A 23,366-nucleotide genomic window follows, 5' to 3' on the forward strand; every position below is an offset into this window, starting at 1 on the left:
ATAAAAAATACGTTTTTTACAATAATTTATGTTCAATCTGTAATATTATTTTGTACACACCATAGTTTTTTTCCCCTCAGAATATTTCACCTCAGCACTTATATGTTGCCATCTATTATTTTTAAGTAAAAACTATGTTTAGTTTATGTTATGTAGATAAAAGATAAAAAATATGGGTTTGAGACTCTACTAAATACATTATTTCACCAAAATATATTATTTCTATCAAAAACCCTCTTTTCGTATGTACGCCATCTTTTAGCTGAAACTAAAAATTTTACAAAAATTTTTTTAAATTTTTTATTACTTTTAAAAATAATAATTCTTATAATTAATATTAATTTATCAATAAAATCGGGTTGAAAGTTAAAAATATTGTAAAATTATAATATTTTATTTAAATTTACATAATTCTAAAATTAACAAATCTATTCTACATAATATTTATAATTTTACTGTACAAATTTAATTTACATACTTACCAAATCAGGAAAAAGAATAGCATTCGAAAGATTAGAGAACTAATTTTTTAAATTCTTATATTTAATCAAATATTTAAGAAATGGAATATTTTCGTGAAATTTCAAGAAAACATGCTGTTGAAGTCAAATTTAGAAATATTTATTATATTGACCAATTTATTAGTTAAAATTTAGCCAAAGTGCTTGTTTTATAAAATGCCCCCGACCCCCTTCCAATATGTTATTGCTATTTAAATCTTAAACGCAATTAAATGAGTAAAAATAAAACAATACATTTTATTTTTTTTGAGTTTTCTAAATTCTTCATCTAGTAGGTATTTTAAAATTTTAATCGTAAGAGTACTTCAATCTATGTACATATCTCTCTAATAATTTATTTATGAAGCTATAATTAAAAATAATGACAAGAGTTACCATACAGAAAGTTCAGCTCTACATTGTCTGGTCAAATTTACATAAATTATTGTTTTATGATAATTAATATTCTGAAATAAGTTCTGTTACATAATATGTACATTAAATATCTACATTTTATTCTATAATCTGCAAATTATAATTGCAATTCAAATTTTTTTAAACCCGGAATATTTTTATATAAATAAAGCATTCTACAATTCCCACATACCATTTAAAATACCATCACATAAATTAATCTACTGAATTTTTATTGTGAGTTAAGAAAAAAAACATGTAGGCTATATGTACAAAAATAACATTTTTCAACATAAAATGCAATGGCGTTAAATTATTCCACAATTATTATTGAAATTTAAATAAAATTCTGTACCAATTTAATTTCGGCTTTAATAATATTACTTCTTGCTCTACAAATTGTTCTGAATTCAGAAATTCGTAGTCCTAATTATCTCTAATTGCATAATGAGTAGTCAAAAACATTGAGATTCGAACGAGAAAACAAAAAGTTAACCTAAGTAAATCAAAATATCTTTTTGTTTTTTATTAAAATTCAGTCTTTACTTTTGTTTTTTGATTTTCTTTTTTTTTTTTTAACTAAATAAAATATTTTTTTAATTAATTTATTTACAATTTATATAAACATTTTTTATAAACAATCTTTGTAATTTGATTTTTAATGATTTTATTTGCAATTTATTTCTTTTCTTTAATAAGATTCATAAATTTTTTATAAAAATAATTAATTTATATTCGAAAATAGTTCAATTCATAAAATACAAAATAAATAATTAATTTTGAAATTTTTACATTCTAACTTATAATATTATACTGTAAACACCTTGTCTATTTTGAATTCTACATAAATACAATCAAACATTTTTAAAATTAAATACAACAAGTATGAAATAAGTTTTAGGTTATATTTTTCATTTTCCTCTAACAATAATACTACATACAAGTTACAATATGGAAAATTAAAAGAAGAAATTATAATTATTGTTTGCATTAAAAAATTTATTATTTACAATAGAATAATTTATATTTTCTCTCTTTATATAATATGTATGTATGTTTATGTAGGTACACTACTAATTGCTACTTAATATTAAATTAAATAATATTATTTACAATAACTCTCTTCACGTAATCTATGACAAACGTCACATTTAACCGAACAACACCATACAAATTTACAATTGCATTTAAATGTTGAATAAATTATTTTTGTATTATAGCCCCTTCCACAACATATTAAATTACAACTACCAACATCTAATAAAGTATGATTACATTTTCTTCCATGTGTACCATGTGAATCATATTCTAAATTTATATCACAAAATGTTGGTGATGAATTAAGAAAAACTAGATCCATGGTCTTTGGTGGTAATCCAACCCGATAATTTTCCAATCTAAAAGAGACATACATTATATATAAAGAATAAAAATAATAAAAAATTAATATTATGATTTGAATGAATATTAATAATAAAGTAGTTTATTTGTCAGATTTATAATAATTTATCTTTTGACATTTTGCAAATTTAATTTGACAGCTGAATAATAAAAATAATAAAATAAAAATATCAAAATATAAAAAGCAAGTTTTAAATGACAGTATGTGCATCATAGTATTAGAGTAATAAAAAAATAATAATTATACAAACCTATGAATTACTAAAGTTAATTTATTTGTTTTTTTATCTATTACAGCTCTAACTTGTCTAGCATTATGATATCTTTGCATAATAGCATCTCCAATTTCTCTAAAGGATGGTAATTCTTTCCAACATGTTTTTACACCACATGCTCCATAACGACATCTGCATTCAACTTTTAAGCGATTTTTAACTATCTAAAATTAATTAAAACGAAAGCAAGAACAAAAAAAAAAATAAAATGAAATAATATTAATAATAATTTATATTTTCACAATATTTTAGAAATTATTGAAAATTTAAGGCATGCTTATTCATAATCTTGAAATTTAAAAAAAAATAAGTCATTAATGAATAAAAAATGCTCTAAAATATAATTCTGTGAAGATTTTTCAAGGTCCTAAACCAATTTTTTGACAAAGTTTGGTTAATAATGAAAATAGAGGTGAACCCCTACAAAACCCGTTGAGACTGTGATTCGAAAACTTCCTATAGTTAAAAAAATATTAAGGATGCCGTACTTTTGGAATATCCACAGAATTATTTCATTTTATTTAGTAAGAGCTCAGACAGACATGTAATTTTTAGATTTTCAACTGTTTGATTACTTATTTGTATTCCACAGATTTATAATCAAACGCGCACACAAGCAACTGTATGATCGCATGCAATTAAGCTGCAATTGCTCAAGAACTATAAAAAATTCATGTCTATCTGAGCTCTTAAAGTATAAATTTATTATTCTTACCTTTCTACCAACTTTATTATTATGTAAATTCATTAAAGTTCTAGCATCATTATCAACTTCACGTGCATCAAAAAATTTTTTAGCAAATCTCATACCAAAACCAACATCATGAGAACATCCACCCCATGTCCATGGTTGATCAGCATCTAAAAATCTTTCTGGATTATGTCTATCACGATGTTTTGCCTTTTGATAATATGTACCAATATAATCCGTATTATTAAAAGCGTATTCAGTATATGGTTGATCATCGGTTGCAAAACCATGCGGTGCATAAATTCGATAATTTTTATATTCACTACTTAAATGACGTTCTGGATGATCACAGCCACATGAAGATATTTTACCTTTTGCACATGCTTCTGCTATAGCATATACAGCTCCGGCACTTGTAATTGCGTAAGTATATGCAGTTTCTCTTGTTCCTATAAAAATTGAAATTAAATTTTATATTAAAAGTATTGGGATTTACGTATAAGTTAATAAATTTAGATTGCCAGTTTCGTAATGCACTCTTCTACAATGCAGTGCAATGGATCAATACAACTTTTCTAGCCGAAATTACTAGTTTAGGTCCTGAGTCTATCTAAAATCATAAAGTCAATTACCAATAATATTACTATAACGAAAATTGGAGTGAATTTCGAATATAGGTGCTGTATTCTATTTCTGATAGAATCCGGTTCACAATCAAAAAACATGAATCAATTGAAATCATAAAAATCACAACATTTTTGTACCCACACAAATGTGAACACGCGTTTAATGTAAAAAAGATAACAGAAACTATTTTTACTCAGTCTATAAACCATGAAAAGTTTTTAATTATTTCATGACTTAAAAATTACGATAGCATGTAGTCCATGCTTGTTAAACAAATTTTTACGAATTAAAAAACAAAAAATAACAAAAAAACAACAAGAAGAAGAAGAAAATCAGATCTTTTCAGTAGCCGTGTAATATGTTTTACATCTTTTGAACAAAAAAATTCCAACATACATGCATACGACACTTCCATTGCTTATAAATATACGAATATATTTGAAAAACTTGTCACGAGTTTTTACTTGAAAAAAGAAAAAAAAAAAACAAGTATTGAAAGTGCGTGTGCCATCAAAAAGGATCAGCAGAATACATAAATCAGTGTAAAAATGTAGAACTGTTTCGTACCTAATCATTTATGAATAGGAGAAAATGATATACTATATGTAAGAATACTAGCTTTCAGAATTATTTCAGAACAAGAAGTTGAAGAGCTATAGTGTTTTGCATAATGAATGTGATGTTTGCACTAAATAATACTAACCGCGTGTAATAGATAAATTACAATTTAACCCTTTTACAGATAACTAGCGACATATTTTACATAACGTTCTCAATGGCTCTGATAAAATGGTTAGAACAAAATCACATTCAAACAAAAAATTAAGACGAATAAGTGTGTCAAAGGAATGAAAGATCTATTGGTTAGGGACCGTTAGATTCATTTTTGCAAAAAGGTTTGTGTTCTAAATTGAAATTCAGAAACTTTGTTTCATATTTTACTCACGTTTCTTTTTGTTGTCGCGCATAAAGTCAATTCCCTTTACATTGCTCTGACAAGAGACAGATAATATTCATCAGTCGTAGGAAACATGAAACTGTTTGAATTATGAATGAAATAAGTTTAAGTTTAAATATTAAATTTTAGTATATAGGCATAAGACTAAACCAAGGCATAAGAGGCATAAGAGTAAACCAAGAAAAAACCCATATTCAATATAAATTTTCAGTCTAAAAATTTAAATCTAAAAATCCTTTGCAGAATTAAAATTATGCATGCAGAGCATGTTCGTTAAAATAAAGAAAACTTATTCCGCGATCGGGTTAAATAAGTCAAAAATAAAAAACTAGAAAAACACAAAATTTTTACAACATTTAGAAAAATGTTGGTGAATAACTATTTTTTCCGTGTTGTCCAGACTTGTGTTACAATTATTCAAAAAAATTTACAATTTATAATATAATTTTTTGAAATGAACATTGTGATTGCATGTTCCTTGTTTGTTTGAATCTAATTTTTTTCTTAATCAAACAAAATTTTCTGCATAAAGAGCAAGGATATTTTTTTGAATTCCAATCTATTAAATTAAAGTTCCGTCTTACTATGTTTATAAATTTTAAAAATTACTGATCAAGTACAATTATAAAATATTGATTTTTTACCTATAGATATAACATGATTGAAATAATTTTCTTTCCAAACATGTGTACAATTCCAACGGTAACCTTGAAATTGATGATTGCATTCTTCTGCTCCCATATGATAACCTGTACTTAAAGCTATTGTTGCATCTGGGACTCTTGAACATATTTTGCGTTGTGCAGGTGTAAGATCCCGTATTGAACCACAAATTATACTTGATGTATTGGCTTTGATCATTCTAAAACGAAAAATAAAATTTATATAATTAGTAATTAGTATGAGGTTTTTGTATGGTTAATTATTGACATTCTTTATTATATAGTAAAATTAAAATAATAACAAATTCAGGAATGTGAGGTTTTATATAGAATACTTTTTTCCGTTAAAACAATGGACAGTGTGAAAGTTTTCCTGTAAACTTAAAATTGAAATTTGGGTCTCCATACAATGATAATTTACAAAACGGCTCCTATTATATGTTCCTACTCCTAGATATACAAAAGATATGTTGTTTCTATAGTCCGACTACAAACTCTTTTGTTTATCATAATTATAAGCATATTTTTCCTATAACTAAAGCAAATCACAGAAGTATAAGCAAATTACATGAAAGTTGTATGCAACAATAAAGTAAACTATAATTTTAAATTGCTAATTATAAAAACATAAGACTGCAATAAAAGAAAACTCTCTTTCAATTACTTTTAAATTCAATTTATTTTTACGATTTTCAATGTTTCCGCTCCTCTATATTTGATTTTATTTATTTTCTTTAATTAATTGAATAAGTATATATACGAAAGATTGTATACAATTTCAATTTATAAAAACAAAAAAAATTATTAGGTTCTATTTTATTACTTAAAACGCGCCTCTACCTATCAAACTAATCATCAAATCTATTATATTACAAAAGTGTATAGTAGGTACCTACTTTCCTTTTTTTGTAAATCGAATTAAATAGTTCAAATCTTTAAAATACTTATATTAAAAGTTTAAGAGATAAAATTATTTCAATAATAATAATAAAAATAATAATAACAAAAAGAAAACGCAAATTGAAATTATAAAATATGTATATAACCACATCCTTTCACAATATCTACCACCTCTTTAAGACACTCGTTTATATATACCAATATATTGTATATACATAAACTGCTTAACTGCGGAAATAAAAGGTATTTATACAAATCGCACCCTCCGAACAATACCGTAAAAAGATTACTAGCAATATACTAGCAATTAATAAGTAAAAAGAATTAACTGGTTGTATAAACTTTTGAAAAAATTTCCATCTTTTTAATATTTATACTCAAAATTTTGGAAAAATTAATGTAACTAGATTAGAAATTATGAGAGGAACCTTTAGTATAAGTATATTTATGGAGATTCCGTATAATTATGCTGATGAAATTTTTATAAATTTTATAAAAAAATAAAAGTACATTCCAATTATAGCAATAAGTTTTGTTCTGTCGTTCATAGGAAAATTTCATAAAAAATTTGAAAATGAGGAAGAATTCGGTATAGTGGTTTTTAAAGAACAAGATATTAATGCAAAAACCCAAATATCAATAACTTCCACTACAATTCCAAGCTGCGATCAAGTATCTTTTGAAGCTGTATTTCAACCACCAGTACTATAGCTTCAATAATTTCTGAAATATAGCCAAATAGTTTGCCTTGATAACATCCAATTTCAATAAGGTTCGGGAATTAACTACTATAAATCATTTGTGAAAATTCGGTGATTTTATGGTTTTTGACTTATCATTGAGACAGACGGTTAGAAATGATTGAGTCGACTCAGAATTCGATGTATGTTTGATCAAAAACATACACTTATGTTTATATCTCAGATCACTATTTCTTAGCGTATAAGTTTATTATACCCTCCGAACATACATTCATAAAATTAAATTTTTCTTTTCATTAAATTCAAATTCTTTAAATAATGTTTTAATCTTTCATTGGAGCTACAAAATTTTTAACTACTTATATAAATTTTAGTACATTTTATTACCATAAATTATTATACACAATATTGTGAATTAAATGAAATCGCACTCATATAATATAAAAGATGAAAACATTTTATTAAAGGAATGAAAACAATATAGCATATTCACATATACTCACAATATCTACATAATATATATAAACATATAATATATAATATACCTATATATGTAAATGTATGTGGTATATTCATTTAATAGAAGGTAAAATCATTTCAAGGTTTAATATTACCTGAATGATCATGATTTCAGGTAGATCGTGGATCACGATGAAGATGGCTCCTATTTTTATGAACTATACTCAAAAACAAAAAATAAATAAATAAAAAAAAAAACAATTCTTTTATTTTATTTTTTTTTTCTTTTTTTTATTATTATTTTATCCTTTATGCAATTTCAGTTATAACTTCCATCAAATTACAATTCAATGTCGGTAGTAAATGGTAGTAAGAATATTAGTAGTTTTATTTTTTATACATTATAATGTATGTACATATGTATGTGAAAATAATTGAAAAAAAAAAGAATAAAAAATTAAATTGGGGCTAAGTGTAATTGTACCAACATTTTATTCTTAGACTCTTAATTTTAGGGTAAAAATACAAAAAAAAAAAATTAAATTAAATTAAAAAACTATTCTTGTCAACTAAAAGAAAATTGAGCTAAAAAAAAATTTTTTTGAAAATTGTTTGTGCTTAATAAATTTAAGAACAAAAGCGTGTCTATCAAAAGTTGAATTGAGAATGGGATTGCTGAGTTGATTGCTGAGTTGATTGCTGAGTTTCAATACAAAATATTAAAGATTTGCTGTTCAAAAAGCAGGAACAAAGTTACGTCACAAAAGAAAATTCGATTCCGTGACCAATGCCGAACTACCGAAAATTTCCGGATTTGGGCCCTAATTTCCTGCAACCTAATATGATAGAATAAAAATGCTTCTTCTTTACGAGAAAATATTCATTAAAAAATTTTTTTCCCAGAAATTCATAAAGTGTGAATTAAACACATAATAATTTTATTTGAAAAATTGGTTCGACTTGGTTCCGCAAGGTGGCTTGATTTCCCCTACATTGGCAGTCTTGTTTGTGACACTTCTTTCAATTAAACACTGTGCATTATTAATTGATATTGAATTGTATTAGAATTTTTCATAATTTGATGAGAGTAAACATGTTACAATCGGTTCCTTCCATATAAAGCAGAATGATATAGCAATTGAATCGATGACATTATAATGGACAGTATGCACCAACTTTTTTCGCCTGAACGTATGCAAATTAATTCCTGTTTCAGTATGTATGCAGTACTAGCAGCTCAATTATTGAACGTATGCACTACTAGTAGCTCAATTAATTCCTGTTTCAATTTCGTGCAGAACTCTTTTGAATTATTTTATGTGAAACATAATGTGTTTAACATATGTCATATTTTTACACTTTTACATAAAATGAAATAAATCATTAAGGCAAATAGAAGACACCCCTAATTTCGATTCGAAATTAATAAGTTTAAAAATTAACCATTTCCAAGTTTTATAAACTCAGGTAAACAAACCAAATGTAATATAATTAACGATATTGGTTTACTGGGAAAAATCAAAGATAGCGGCTATTACTCGTATGAATATATGGACAGGTTGCGAAGTAAAGACTCGATTATCACCATTAATACATAGTTAATTAAAAACAAAATCTATTATAATTTTTCTATTGTGCATGGAAGAAGAAAACTTATATACTCTTCAAATCAGCCTTTAACGGATATCATAAAAATAAAAATTCAAGAAAATCAACAAAAGTCATGTTCTTTCTGTTCCAGTCCTTTGTAGTTCAACATCTGCATCATCAGAGTTTTTTTTTTGTTTTTTTTTTTCGTAATAAGTAATTGTGCTTTTGCAAAAATGTTTTATTGTTTCGTGAGTTAAATTTTTTACCTTTAATAAAATAAAAATAATGAAATATAATAAAGGCACAAAAAAGAAAAAAAAATTCAAAATAATCGACAATACTAGGAGGGTGGGCAAGAGAAACCTATTTTACCTTGCACAAATTAAAAAATTGTTTTTCTTTTCCATGATTATTATCATACCAAGACTTATTCTTATTTTAAACCAAGCCAATTTCAATTGTAACATTGAAAACAAAAAAAAAAAACTAAGAAGAGCACACAAAACCAAAACAATAACAAAATGAAAACCTTTCCGAGGCTTCCATCAAAATAAAAATGTGATCAATGATAAGAGCATGTTGCTTCGTACGTTATTAGCTGTTTGAACGTCAATACGCGAGATCTTTAGTAAATATTACTTGTATTCTGAACGACAGAGACTGAGTAATGAAAGCATTATTAATTCCCAATAAATAATTTTCTAATCACTAATCAATAAATTCTGATAGTGAATTTTTATATACATATTTTTAAAAATATCGAATTTTTTCTGTAGCTTTTAACATAGCAGACGCGTTTTATAATTTTCTTTATGAAACAAACTTTTTCTTAAATTTTATTAAATATAAAAAGAAAAGCTTGATAGTTGCAAGGTATAGGTTTTATTTTCTGCAGACAGAAATGAGCAAGGGTCAATTGTCCTCCTTTATTACTGCAACTTTCTATGGCCTATTGTATACTTCTAAAATCTCTGACATATATTCATTTCGCTACCTAGTACTAACTAGATTTACCTAGCAGAAGGTAGTACTTTCATTACTATATAATCCTAAAGAAATCCCGCCTAAATTATTTAAACCAGCAGCAGGCAGTTGTACACAGAATGTCTGCGCCCGCGACCAATACCCTTTACAGGACACTATACATCAAAGAATTTAGCAATAGCACGAGTTATATATCCATTCATCTTCAATAGTACTGAGAAATTTTTTTAAGCATAATAAACAAAAAAGTCCAGTGTAAATTTGACTCGGGCAAAACACATTCACTACTAATTTGACAAACATAGGGAACATATAAGTAAAGAAGGGAACGGAATGCGCGAAAACATAATTAACGCTTTAGAAATTGCATACTGTAAAAACCATTTTTTGAATCTTAATTTCCTTATAACAACTAAGTTTCTTAAAAACGTAAACAAAAAAATATTTTAAAGAGAAAAGTCTTAAATTTTCATATAAAATATAGATAAATTAATTATTTTTTTCAAAACATATTAATAATTTATAACAATATTTTATATGACATACGTTCTTATCTTTGAAGACCAACTCATTAAATTAATTCAATGAATTTTAATATAATCTAAAATGTCTTAATAAAATTTTTGAATAAAAGTTATTTTTTCTTATTTTTAAGCACTTTATGCCTAAGTTTATTATTTATTTTGGTCAAATATGTAGTCAAAATATAGATTTTCTTGAGATAAGAATTACTGACATATATGCATTTTGCCCCCTTATATCATTCATATAAATTTCCGCTTATTTTTTCGTGGGTTTTCTATAATTTCACATTGTTTACAACATTTTCTTTTTATTTACATATTTTTTTCATTCAAATAAGCTATTTTTTCTCGGACAATCATAAAAAAAAATAAATTAATTTTTAAATCAACATTATTTAAGATTATGAAAATCAAAAAATCAGACCTACTTACATGATCATAATGTGATGCAATAAAAATTTATTTTGATAGCATTCACGCATTTAAAATAATTTTTTACTTTATAAAAATTTAATTTTTATTTACATTAATTCAAAATTGCATTTGTACTAAATATACACTCAGTTAAGCTATACTACATATAATTAATTTAATAAAAATTTATTAATGTACATGAAATTTTGCGAAATTTAAGGTAAGTATTTTAATTGAAATTGTACGTTTAAATTTACAAAAATTACCTATTGCACTTATTAAGTCCAATGTTGTTCATATTGAGTATTTTAACTTGTTATTTAATCGTATACTTTTCATTTAAAAAAAAAATTATTGATCCAAAGTAAGCATAGGAAGCATAGCAACAACAGACAAAGCAGCTATAAAAATTTTAAAGCTGATTGTCGTAGGAACAAAATTATCATATATTTGAAAATAAGTAAATCTAGCAGTAAAACAATCAGAAACCCTGACATTTTTTAAAAATATCACAGGCTTTTATTTGAACACTATAAACGGATCCATCAAGTCCCCCAATTTGGTAGATCCTGCAATTTGATTAAATTTTTCGAAACTACAAGTAAACTCAAAAAATTTTTTATTCATCATTTACGCCTCACGGTGTAAGTTTCGAAGATTATCTCAACTCTGTAACCAAATAGAGAAATTATCTATCAAGCTCCTCGAGAGTAAGATAATTTATTTGCAAAGAATGGACTCATTACGAATTGGATCAGTAGTTCTGAAGAAATTAGCGAACATATAAGTAAAAAATACAAGTAAAACAGTTAACTTTGGTTTTTGTCAGAGTTGAATATCTGCATTTTTGAAATTTTTAAGAGAAAGTTTTCCAATATTAGACGATTGTTTCGAAGCTCCTGGTCTGATGACCTTGTGTATGAAGTATTACTTCCAATCTTTTCTCAATAAGCTTAGTCTGTAGAGTAATTTATTCTCAACATGCTTATTTTCAATACCAAATTGCGTACAGTAAAAATATTTATTTGTGGCAATGAATAATGAACAATATTTGTTTTGAATGAACTACAAACTGCGGGCAGATAGACAGCTAGATCAACTTAGAACTTAATCCTGATCATGCTTATATTACGTATGTTACTGCCAATATTTCCTTAATAATAAGGCATTAATTAAGTAATGCCTTAAGTCAAAATTATAAAACGTAAATATCCTATAGTCTTTAAAACATTGAACAATATATTTTACTTATGTAACATTTTCGCGAATTTAAAAGGTACTCCAAATAGCAATATCTGTTTTTACATCCTATCCCATTAAACCCATCCATACACGTATGTACTCACAAATATTCAATCACAAAAAAATTTGAATTGGAAATATCATAATATTTCAAAAGATACATTCAAAAATTTAAATAGGAATTTTTTAACAAAACCAATCACAATTTTTATTAATTGTTAGTTATAATTTAATTACGAATTAATTGACTTAAAAATTCAATGTAAATTGACGTAATACATAATAATAAAAGTATCAGTAGTAAATTTAAAATTTTCCATATAAATTAAATTAGTGCCAACGAACTGTCTATATAACACAAAATACTAAGTAATTAAATTTACTTCAGTCATATTCATTATTTATTCCTAGAAATAAAAAAATAAATTTATAACTTTCAAAAAAGAAAAACAATTTTTATTACCTATTAATAATAAATTATCGATAATTATTATATAAAATTTTATTTAATAACTGTTATACTATATTGTATTTTCCATAATATAATTAATGTGAAATATTAATATTATAATAAAAAAACTACTTTAAAAATTTTACTACTTTAAAAATTATTGGATCATAACTTATAATTTGATTACTAAATATCAATAAAAGTTATAATTTAAGCAATTTTAATAGTATAGAATTATGTTTTAGAGACCATAATAAGGTGGTAAAATTTCTAACAAAATATTTAGTCAGACATAAAAACATGACATTAACAGTTTAGTGATAAATTTATTATTAAAATTTTAGACACACTTTTAAATTTAAAATTTAATGTTTTTTTTTTTTTGAACGATTTATAGCATTTAGTAGCTACTCTTACAAGTGTTAATTTTAAGTGTCGAAATATATTTTAATGTCGCAGTTTGATTCCATAAATAATGTTTAATTTTGTAATAATATTGTAGAGAAAAATTTCTACATAATTATTATAATTATTTTAATATTGATATGAAAAAATGTTGTAGACTTTCATATTATAATTACAAAATTACACTTTTATGACTAATCATATTACAACCGATTGCAACGATTCCAATATACGTTCCTATATTTTAATTTACTGCAATATAACAGATGTAAAAAATACGATTGTGAAAAGATTTTCAACTGATACTGGCAGATTAACAGCCTAATCGAGAATTTCGGTTTTTTACTAATTTTTCATTGATTTTCAAATTAGAATTCTCCGTTTTCCTAATGAATATTTTAGGTTTCCAATAAGGTTACTCCTTTTTTCAATTGGATTTTTGGGTTTTTTCAAAAACAGAGTGAATAAATTATGTAATTATTTTAGAAAAAAACAAGATACGTAATGCCGAATAACTCGTCTTACTTGTTTAATACATTATACAAATATGTATATGATAATTACTCACTTTCTTCTCACTTGCAGAGTAAAATAGTGTGATAGACGATCAAGCCCTGAGTATCACTTCGGTAACCTTAAGAAATTAATATTTTCGATTTTTATGTACATAAGATCGCAATATAATTATGTGTATTCCAAAACTTTATGCTACAATATTCATACTTGCAGTATATTCGATTTTAATGCATGAAAAAAGTGTATTCTTAAACGTATTTATTGTGTGATTCCAATTGCTTTATAACTAAAACCTACATAATATTCTCCGTACATAGATCAGTTAGACTATAATACAAGTTATGTATATCATGGAAATGACATTACAAATCAAAGTGTTTTTCTACAACATTTAGAAATTGGGAAATTTTCTCTTAAAAGTTAATAATGCTGCAAAAATGAAATACACAAATTTATTAATGCTTGTCTTCACATAATTTTAAATTCAAGTAAATATTCTTGAAATATAGTGTTAGTCGTCATAAAAGGGGATGTATAACAAAAAAAAAAAAACAAATCACTGTTCAATATAAGTATGTATATTTTTCTCAAAATATATTAATATTTTAAATTGAACTATAAACTCTAATGTGGTACAAAACACTTGTTTAACAAAATTAGGTTAAAGAAACAATAAATAAACTTTTATACTTGTATAAACGTTCAGCTTTTTAAGAATAAGCAAAAATTTTACTGCAAAAATTCTTAGAAAATTATGTTTTTTAAACAAAAAACTTATTCATTAAAAAAATTTTAAAATAAATATAGATTGAAAAACTTGTGTTTACAATAAACAGAACGCTCAACATTGATAAGCTATCCATTTAAAATGTGTAGTCATATTATATACCTACACGATTGGCGATTGCCTACAAGGAAAAAGACATTAAAATGACTAAATAAAATTTCATTCCCTGATCATATTTCAATTTGTTATTAATGCTCTCTGACATTTTAAAATATCATATAAGAAATTCCAAATAAGGATTGCCATTCTATATCAATAATATTATATGAAATTAATTATTTTTAATTAAAAACTTGTTCAGAATGTGAAGTTTTGAATAGATACGCCTAAAATATCTTTCTAGACTTTAAAAATCAGACAAAAATTTAACTAACAAAAGTGAATTATTAAAGATCCAAGTTCTATTAACTTAAATGAGGCGCCTAGCGCATTAGTGGCCTACTCAACATTTTTATAAAAATGAGTTATTATGCAAAAATGGGCTGTAATGAGCTGTAATTTTATGTTTTCAAAATATTTAGTTTACTTCTCTTTTTACTCTATTTTGACATATTAAGTTCGTTTTTGCTTTTAAAAATTTTCTTAAAAATTAAAAATTTAACATTTCAATCGCAATTTACTCAAAATGTAATTTTTTCAAGTAGGACACTAATGCGCTGAGCGCCTCAAATATTATATCGAATATATTTGAAATTTAGAATCCATCATCAGCAAAAATGAAACATTCTTAAAAAATTAATGAGTCCGGAATGTTACATTGAATGCTATTTGTTAAATAATGTGAAAAATTTCAAAATGTTGCTAGCGTATGTCATGGTGTAATGACGAACTCGACTATTCAACTAAACTAAGTCATTCTGATATTGATTTTTTGAATAGTTTAGTTGTGCAGAAGTCAAATTAAGATTTCCGGTAAAAAAATTTTATAAAATGTGGCAACTCCAATAAATTTTCAAATCTTTTATACATATTACAATTACATCCATAGATGCATATTTAAAAAAATATATAAACCATTCGAAGTTAAAAAAAAAAGAACCTTAAAATGACATAATTGAAAATTAAAATGGTAATATATATAACTATATATTTAAGAAAAAAAACAGAAAATGAAATATGATTAATGAATTCCAGAGATTTATTGGTTATTTGCGATTATAACTTTACTTTTTTTTTCTCTCAAATTTAACTTCAAAGTTAATCGGTTTATAGGTGAATTGTAAATATCTCTAATGGGGTTAAAAGATATCTGTACTAACACAATATAATAGTAATAGAAAACGATAGGTTCTTAATAAAACATTTAAATATATAGTGTACCTACATATAAGCAAGTTCTATTTTGAATACATATATATGGAACATTATACGTATATATACGTACATACTTATTTTGTACACCATTTAAGTAGTGAGAACAGCAATCAGTCGGAACGAAAAATCATTATTTTTATTTTTTTTAATTATTATAAATCAACTTTTAAGTGTAACTTTAATTTAAAATTAACTTTTATTCAAAATGAGTAAATTAAAAAAGAAAAATAGAATTTGTGTAGGTTTGGAATTTTAAAATAAATCAAAATAAAAGACTAGCAAAGATAAGAAAGCTTTAAAACTTATAGCCCTAATACGTATATATAATATAGCCCTGTACAAAAAAAAAAATATTTAAAATTTTTTTATGATTTCGATAGCTAATAAATTTTTAATAGAACTAAAAATAATTTTATAAAGTTTGTAAAAGATCTTGTATCTGATAAACCGCGCGCATATAAAAAAGCATATAAAATAATTAATTTATTTATGCAGTAATTAATTATAAATTCAGTGTGAATAGAATTTATTGAATAATTTTGAATAAAATTTACAATAATTAAGAATATATATGCAAGTTTTTGCCTCTTTGATTTAAAAGAGCATAATGATTTATTTCGAGAAAATTAGTTATTAAACTTCAGAACATTTAAAAGAAAATTTGATATTAAAATAAAGACTTTAAAAACAATTGTAACATTTATTTAGATCGATTTGATCTAGTTAATTGTATTCTACATTTCACAAACCTCAGCGGTAGGTTCCTGTATACATGATTTGATGTTGGTGTATGTAGAAAAATTTTTCTTTCTTCATATAATCGAGCTAATTTTTTGAGTTCTTTTTAATAGCTCTTGTAGTACATTTTGCTTTCAAAGAATTTAAGTAATTATCATGGAAGAGATACGAGTAATCATAAAATTAAAGTCGTATAAAGTCAGATGTGTAATATATATAACAGTAACAGTACATAAATATAATGAATATTATAGTATAATACAATTGAAATCGGTTATGAATAAAAACAATTACAAAGTTTACTTCATTACGCTTATAACGAAATCGGTCTTTACGAAAAGTTGGCTATAGCGTATCTTTCAGCGACATCCCTGTTAATATAGGAAATTAAATTCATTATAATGAATACTTCTGTTTAAGCGATATCTGGTTTTTTTACATAATGTACGTATCTAAAGTAGTTTTTGACGTAAAATTTTTCCCTTCATTGATTTTCCTTTTGCTTGAGAGAAATTTCTATTTTGGCAAAGTATTAAAAATGTCATATTCATTTAAATTTCATTTTAATTTTTAATTTTAATTTCAAGAGTAAATAAAACAATAATAAAACTTAAAAAGTAAATAATAAATATTTTTTATTTGTATAACGGTTATAACGAAAATTGGTTATACGGTTAATTTATTCTTGTCCATTGAGTATACGTTATAACCGATATTCTACTGTATATAAAACGATGTTTAAATGTTATTCTTATAATTACAATTAAGGAACGTTTTTCTTATAAGAAACCCGGTAAATATGAGTCCGATAAGAAATTGATATTAATTCAATTCTTATGTTTATTAATTGAAATTACAAAATTTACTAAAATAAATAATTTATGAAAAGTACACAATATATTCGGCTTCTAACAAATATTGGAAAATTGTTAAATTTTAGAACGTTTATTCTTTTATATATCTAAATATTCATTTCATCTAATGAGATTTTTGTCTTTTTAAACAGAGCTCTTCTAAATATTCAACATAAACCCATATTTAATAATAAACTGATCAAATATACGCGATTTATTTATATAAATTTTAAACAACAATATTATTCAACTCTAATTTGAAAATGGTCAAAATTTTTTTTTTCTTGCGGAAAATTTTTGCCAATCAACTAACCAATCAGTTCATGAATATATGAATTATATTGAATGAAAAATTTCTGTTACCATAGTATGTTTGGAATCAAGTATTTTTGAATCCCGATCATTTTGTTTATAAGAAGTATGTTGGCTTGAAATCATTAATATTCATGCATATTATACATAATGAAGGATGAAATAATTAAGATTTTATATAAAATTATAAACTTACTGTACTTTGTTTATCCATATTAATAAAATTAAAATAAATGAAAAATATAACTTCATATTGTAATAATTTACTAACAAAATGAAGTTTTAGCAAGTTATCGCTTGTGTTAACATTATTTTGCATAATTCTATTTTGGAATTTTTAAAAAAATAAAAATTTTTTATTAATTTTTTTTTATATTTTTAAATTTTAAAATCGTCTTCTTTTTTTTATCTCTTAATATAAAAATTAATTAATATTGTCATCATTGCTCCCGTTCTTTATTATTATCCATTTTGTATGGTATCTTTTCGAAGTTTCACCGACAATATTGCGTTTACCATCAAGTAATTATTAATTTATTGGTTTCTTAAAATATTTTGTAATAAATTTCATTTTATTAGTACAAAATTACATATTTTGATGCTTATCCTTTATATACATCTGCTATAAATAATGATCAAATTATATTTACATGTATTATGAATAACAATATTTTTAATCATTTCATGTTATCAATTCATGTTAAATATTTTTTTTTTTTTTGAACAAATTCCAGAAAAAGCGAAAAAAAAATTATTTGAAAAAATTTTTAAACAACAAAAACATTTACATTACAAATTTTACATAATTATTTTTTAACTATAGTTAAAACTATAGTTACACGCTATGCACATATAAAATTATAGCGGTTTACGCTCCATAATAATATTTTTTAAAAGGTAGTACCGAAAGTAATAAATCGCGTGACCGCAACGAAATATCCTTTCGTGAATATTAAAAACGAACGAACGAAATATACGCAACACAATTAACGTAAAAATTATTTTATTTTCCTTGTTTTTTTTTTTCACTTTTCTACTCTTTTCTTCTTTTAACTCTTTTTATTATTAAAAACACAAATATTTTTAATTTTTCATAATTTTCCTGTATTTAATTTTTTTTAATATTTAAAAAATATTTTTTATATTCTATTTCATAAATTATTTACAAATATACAAATTAAAATTAAAAGGAAAACAAAAATTAACAATTATTATTAATCCATTAATTCAAAAGTAGTTATGAACCACAAAAAAAAAAAAAAATTTTACCGATATTCAGTATAAGAATAAAAAAAGAAAATAATCCAAAATTTTCTTTTCTTTACATAAAAAATTTATTTCCGTTATTCTAAATAAAACGATCATAACGATTCAACAGTTAAAAAACTACTGGACCAAATATGAGAAAAATATTTACAGGTAGTTAAAAACGTTGGATATACAGGTAACATATCTGCTCTACTCTTATTTTTAACATTTCCGTTGTTAAATTACATGTTTTTCTTTTTAAACCAAAAATGTTGCTATAAAATGTTTATAAACTTCACTAACTTTTTTTGTTTTCTTTTAAATGTATTCTGTTATTCACGAAATTTTAAACCAACCTGTTAAATGTTAATAAAATGTAGAGTTTTAATTATAACAGGTTAAAAGTGAATTAACAGCATTTTATTTAATTTTTAAAGAATTTTTAACAGTAAGAAAAATATGAAGAAAATATTCCCAAATTGTTCAAGTAAAGTGGATAAAAACGGATTTTTATATACAAAAATTTTATATACGCAGAAAAGAAAATGTTTAGCAACAATGTGCACGGAAAATTTTCTGTTTTGGACAATGTTTATAAAAATAATGTTAATTTGTTAAAAAATTTTCTTGAATTTTGAATTTTAATTTAGTAAATTTTTAAGATAATGATACCCTAAATACCAAAAATGAATTGTTTGGTATTATAAAATACTTGTGTTCAGAGATAACAGGCTCTTAATTTTGTTGGTTCACAATCAAGTTTTTTCTTGAGAAATTTTTGAAATAAAGAATAAGAGAAAACCTGCTACCTGTTTGTTATGCTATTATAAATCTGTTAAGCATAATTCATTATCCCAATGCTAAAATGTTATTTTTTACAGAATTATCAATTAAAATTATATTCATTGCTTTAATTGATGATGAAAATTATCAGTAATTATGGAAATAAAATTGAATTATATTTTTTTTATTAAATATCTATGATTTTTTCTTAAATTAACATAATTATTACTAATTTGCATTTAACAATTAAAAAATTTGTCTCTCAAATTAATAGATGTGCCAATCAAGTAATAAACAAATAAATCGTGATTAAGAGATACCATTTTTTTACATTTTCTTAAATATGCATGTAATATGTCAACACAATTTTTTAATGACAATAATGCATTTATGTTAAAGGAACCTTTTATTATAAAGATTCGTGTTTTAAATCAATCAAAATTGAAAATTTTATTAAATGAAGTGCAAACACACATATGATTTGTTTCTATATAATCGGATGAAAACAAGATTTTTTTTTTATAATAAAATGACCAGTGATCACAATTTTTGAAATGTACAAATTCTAGATTATAGATTTAGATTAATAATCTTCTTACAATTTTCTTTAAACATGCTCTCTACATTATATTTAAAGGATGTAGCTCCCCGGAATTTCGACATGGATTTAAAGCAATTTAAGGAGAATATAGTATTTATAAAATTTACAGAAATGTCCAATTATAATTTTGTTTCAAATTGCTTTAAGCATTCATGTGTATGACAATAATTTTAAAATTTTCTTTATCAAAATTTAACTTAATAAATTATACTGGAACACAATATTAGACAGTATTAAATTTAATTTAGTTCAACTTAATATGTACAACATGAAAATATAAAATTTTTATTATGCGGCATTATGCATTAATCTATTAGAGCATTAATCCTAAAGTCAGGGTTGCCATACACTTTTGGTGCTTTCACGCAAAAATTGTTTATTCATTTTTCGTTTAATTACATGTTTCTTCTTTTTTTCTGTTTTGGCATTTGTTCTCATTTTCCTTACAGACAGAAGTACTATTAGTAAAAATTTAATTTAAAATGAAAAAAAGTAGTGTTGATCGTGTCAATTATATGTTAATCGCACAAATCAATGATTTTAAGAGTTGTATGATATGATTGTTACACTGACACATACAACTTTTTGTTTTTTTAATATAAACTTATACCATCTCAAAAACTTTTAGCAAAAAATAATGGCCATATTACCATAAAACATCACTTAATAACGAGTCATCCAATTTCAACGAATTTTAATAAATAGTTTAAAAAACTAAATATGCTTTCCCGGAATTTTAATACTACTGGGTTCAATAAATATCTTTGAGACAGAGTCAATTGACTTTCGAAATGCAGCATCAGTCACATTCAATCAAAATAGCTTTGTGGCATTTTGTTGAATTAAACTTGTTAGTTTTTAAGTTATCGCAAGGACGAACAGACATACATTCATTTATACGGGTATAAACGTGACAACAATGTATTCTTATTTATTTTAGTTCCTTTTTTCTTTATTTGGTAAGATTTTAATTTCGAATAGGTTACAATTCTGCCTTTAGTATATTAAATGCTTTACTTTTCTTCACAAAAAGGACATTAAATATAAATAATAATATAGAATATCAAATTACAATTTGCGGTGGTGTAAATTTTTAATTAAGATCATTTAATAAAGTCATCATTATTTAATTTAAAAAAAAAAAAACCAACTTTCTATTTTATGCTTTTATAGAGTCACGTTTTATAATATGATATCATGGCCTAAGTATGTATGTATACTTATAAGCATACATAATTAAATATGTATTTCCCTCAGCCCAAATGAATATTTTAATATTTTTAAAGAAGGCTTTTATTATATAGGATAACATTTTGCCAACTATGATCATAGATATTTAAAAAAGTAAAATAGCTAAAATGTAAGATTACGATTTTAATTTTAATTTTTTAAGAAAAAATTGAATTAATTTACGGTATAACCATGTGCATATACATATACATTTAAAAATATAATATTACTAAATTATCATGATTACCAAACAGATCATGGATCACGACATAAATGTTTATTTTCATTTTAATGAGTCAACTGTAAATTGAATTGCTTGAAGCAATTTTTTAAATATTTAATTAATATACGAATAATAATTATTATAATATATTTAACTTTCAAATATTTAAGTATAACATAAGAAAATATTATACAAGAATTAGGTTTAATTTTAATTAAAAACAAATTGAAAGCAAGTCTAAGCATGTCTAATGATTTAATCTAATATTAAATTTCAGAAAAATTAAAAAAAAAAAGAGAAAGAAAATTTAATGATTTTATGGTATTTTCATGGTGAATATGCGGGAATCTTAGATTTGCAATATCTATAGTTTAAAAAGCAAATGCTTAAAGGCTATTATAAGATTAAGTAAAAAGTTTTAAAATTTAGCGGAAAAAACTAAAGTATATGCTCCTCACCTACATAGTAAAACTTAATGTTTCAAGAAACCTGTTCATGGTTGTCTACAATATCATCCACCGGCCCTATGAGGTTTCTCCCCTTGTTCCTGTTCCCTTGTTCCTGGAAGGATGAAGTTGGATAAAAAAAACCAAAAGCAAAATTTTTTATTTTGTTAAAATTCTTTTTTGTGAATAAATTTTAAACGCAGTTTGGTATAGGCTATTAGACAAAAGAAAGGAAACTGTATTAATTAATTTATTTACTTTTGATAAAGTTGTTGGTGTTAAACCCATGATAACAATAGAATTTGCTTACAATTAAAATGTTGGCTTGCATGAATATTGTAGATTCATTTTCAAAATAAGTGTTCGTTATAATTTACGTCTTCAATTCAAAATCTTATTCTATATTACAAAGCAGATCATATACACTGTTTAAAATCTACTTTGTTCCATACTATTTTACACACTTTTATTTACAATGATTTGTAAATTGTATATACACACATAGGTAATACACAAAATCCATTAACATAATCGCCTAAGACGTAGCATTCCTTATGCCAAATATTTTTTGAAATTATTAAAATAGTAGTAAAATCTAACAAATTTAAATTGGTAAGTTGATGACCGTTCACCGTAAATAATTTTATTATGAAAATTTTAATGATTTTTTTTTTAAATTTAATTTTTTGTCAAAACAAAATTTTATAATTGAATGGTTCAAAAATAATGATATTATGATGGTAACCAAAAACAAATAGAAAATATAATATAAACGTAATACAATTGGTCATCTTTAATTTTGTTAATTTCAAAATATTTGATTTTCTGCGAGATTAGAAAAAAAAAATTCAAAAGATATTTTGTTTAATTACCATGCTTCTCAGAAATAAAGTTGTGTGGGCTTTAACGATATACTTTGTTTTAATAAACATTAGCAAAAATTTTAGTTTCTCGAATTTTAAGTTAATAAGCGATTTACGTTATTACCAAATTCACTGAATTCATAACAGTTTCATTTATTAAATAAATATTTACAGCAATTTTATGTTAAAATATAAGGTTTAAACACTAAGAAATGAAATTTTCAGCAGTGGTATATCAAATTTTTTGTCATTT

At 24.0% G+C, this 23,366-nt stretch overlaps 1 protein-coding gene across 3 annotated transcripts; it reads right to left on the minus strand.

Annotated features, from left to right (window-relative positions):
* Positions 1–1,776: 1,776 nt before the first annotated feature.
* Positions 1,777–19,084, minus strand: LOC129611086 (protein Wnt-2). 3 transcript variants are annotated; one of them, XM_055524028.1, is made up of 6 exons: positions 17,916–18,405; positions 5,511–5,728; positions 3,509–3,730; positions 3,306–3,451; positions 2,567–2,754; positions 1,777–2,311 (listed from the first exon to the last, which is right to left on the minus strand). In XM_055524028.1, the coding sequence occupies exons 1-6, from the start codon at positions 17,969–17,971 to the stop codon at positions 2,020–2,022; spliced, it is 1,122 nt and encodes a 373-aa protein (XP_055380003.1). In that variant the 5' UTR covers positions 17,972–18,405; the 3' UTR covers positions 1,777–2,019. The 3 variants fall into 3 exon arrangements, with proteins under 3 accessions (XP_055380003.1, XP_055380002.1, XP_055380001.1); XM_055524027.1 differs by lacking the exon at positions 17,916–18,405 and adding an exon at positions 18,989–19,084 and having other exon boundaries at positions 1,778–2,311; positions 3,306–3,730; XM_055524026.1 differs by having other exon boundaries at positions 1,778–2,311; positions 3,306–3,730; positions 17,916–18,402.
* Between the last annotated feature and the right edge of the window lie 4,282 nt (positions 19,085–23,366).

Source organism: Condylostylus longicornis, unplaced genomic scaffold, assembly GCF_029603195.1.
Source record: "Condylostylus longicornis isolate FDR11 unplaced genomic scaffold, ASM2960319v2 ptg000048l, whole genome shotgun sequence".
Classification (NCBI taxonomy): domain Eukaryota; kingdom Metazoa; phylum Arthropoda; class Insecta; order Diptera; family Dolichopodidae; genus Condylostylus; species Condylostylus longicornis.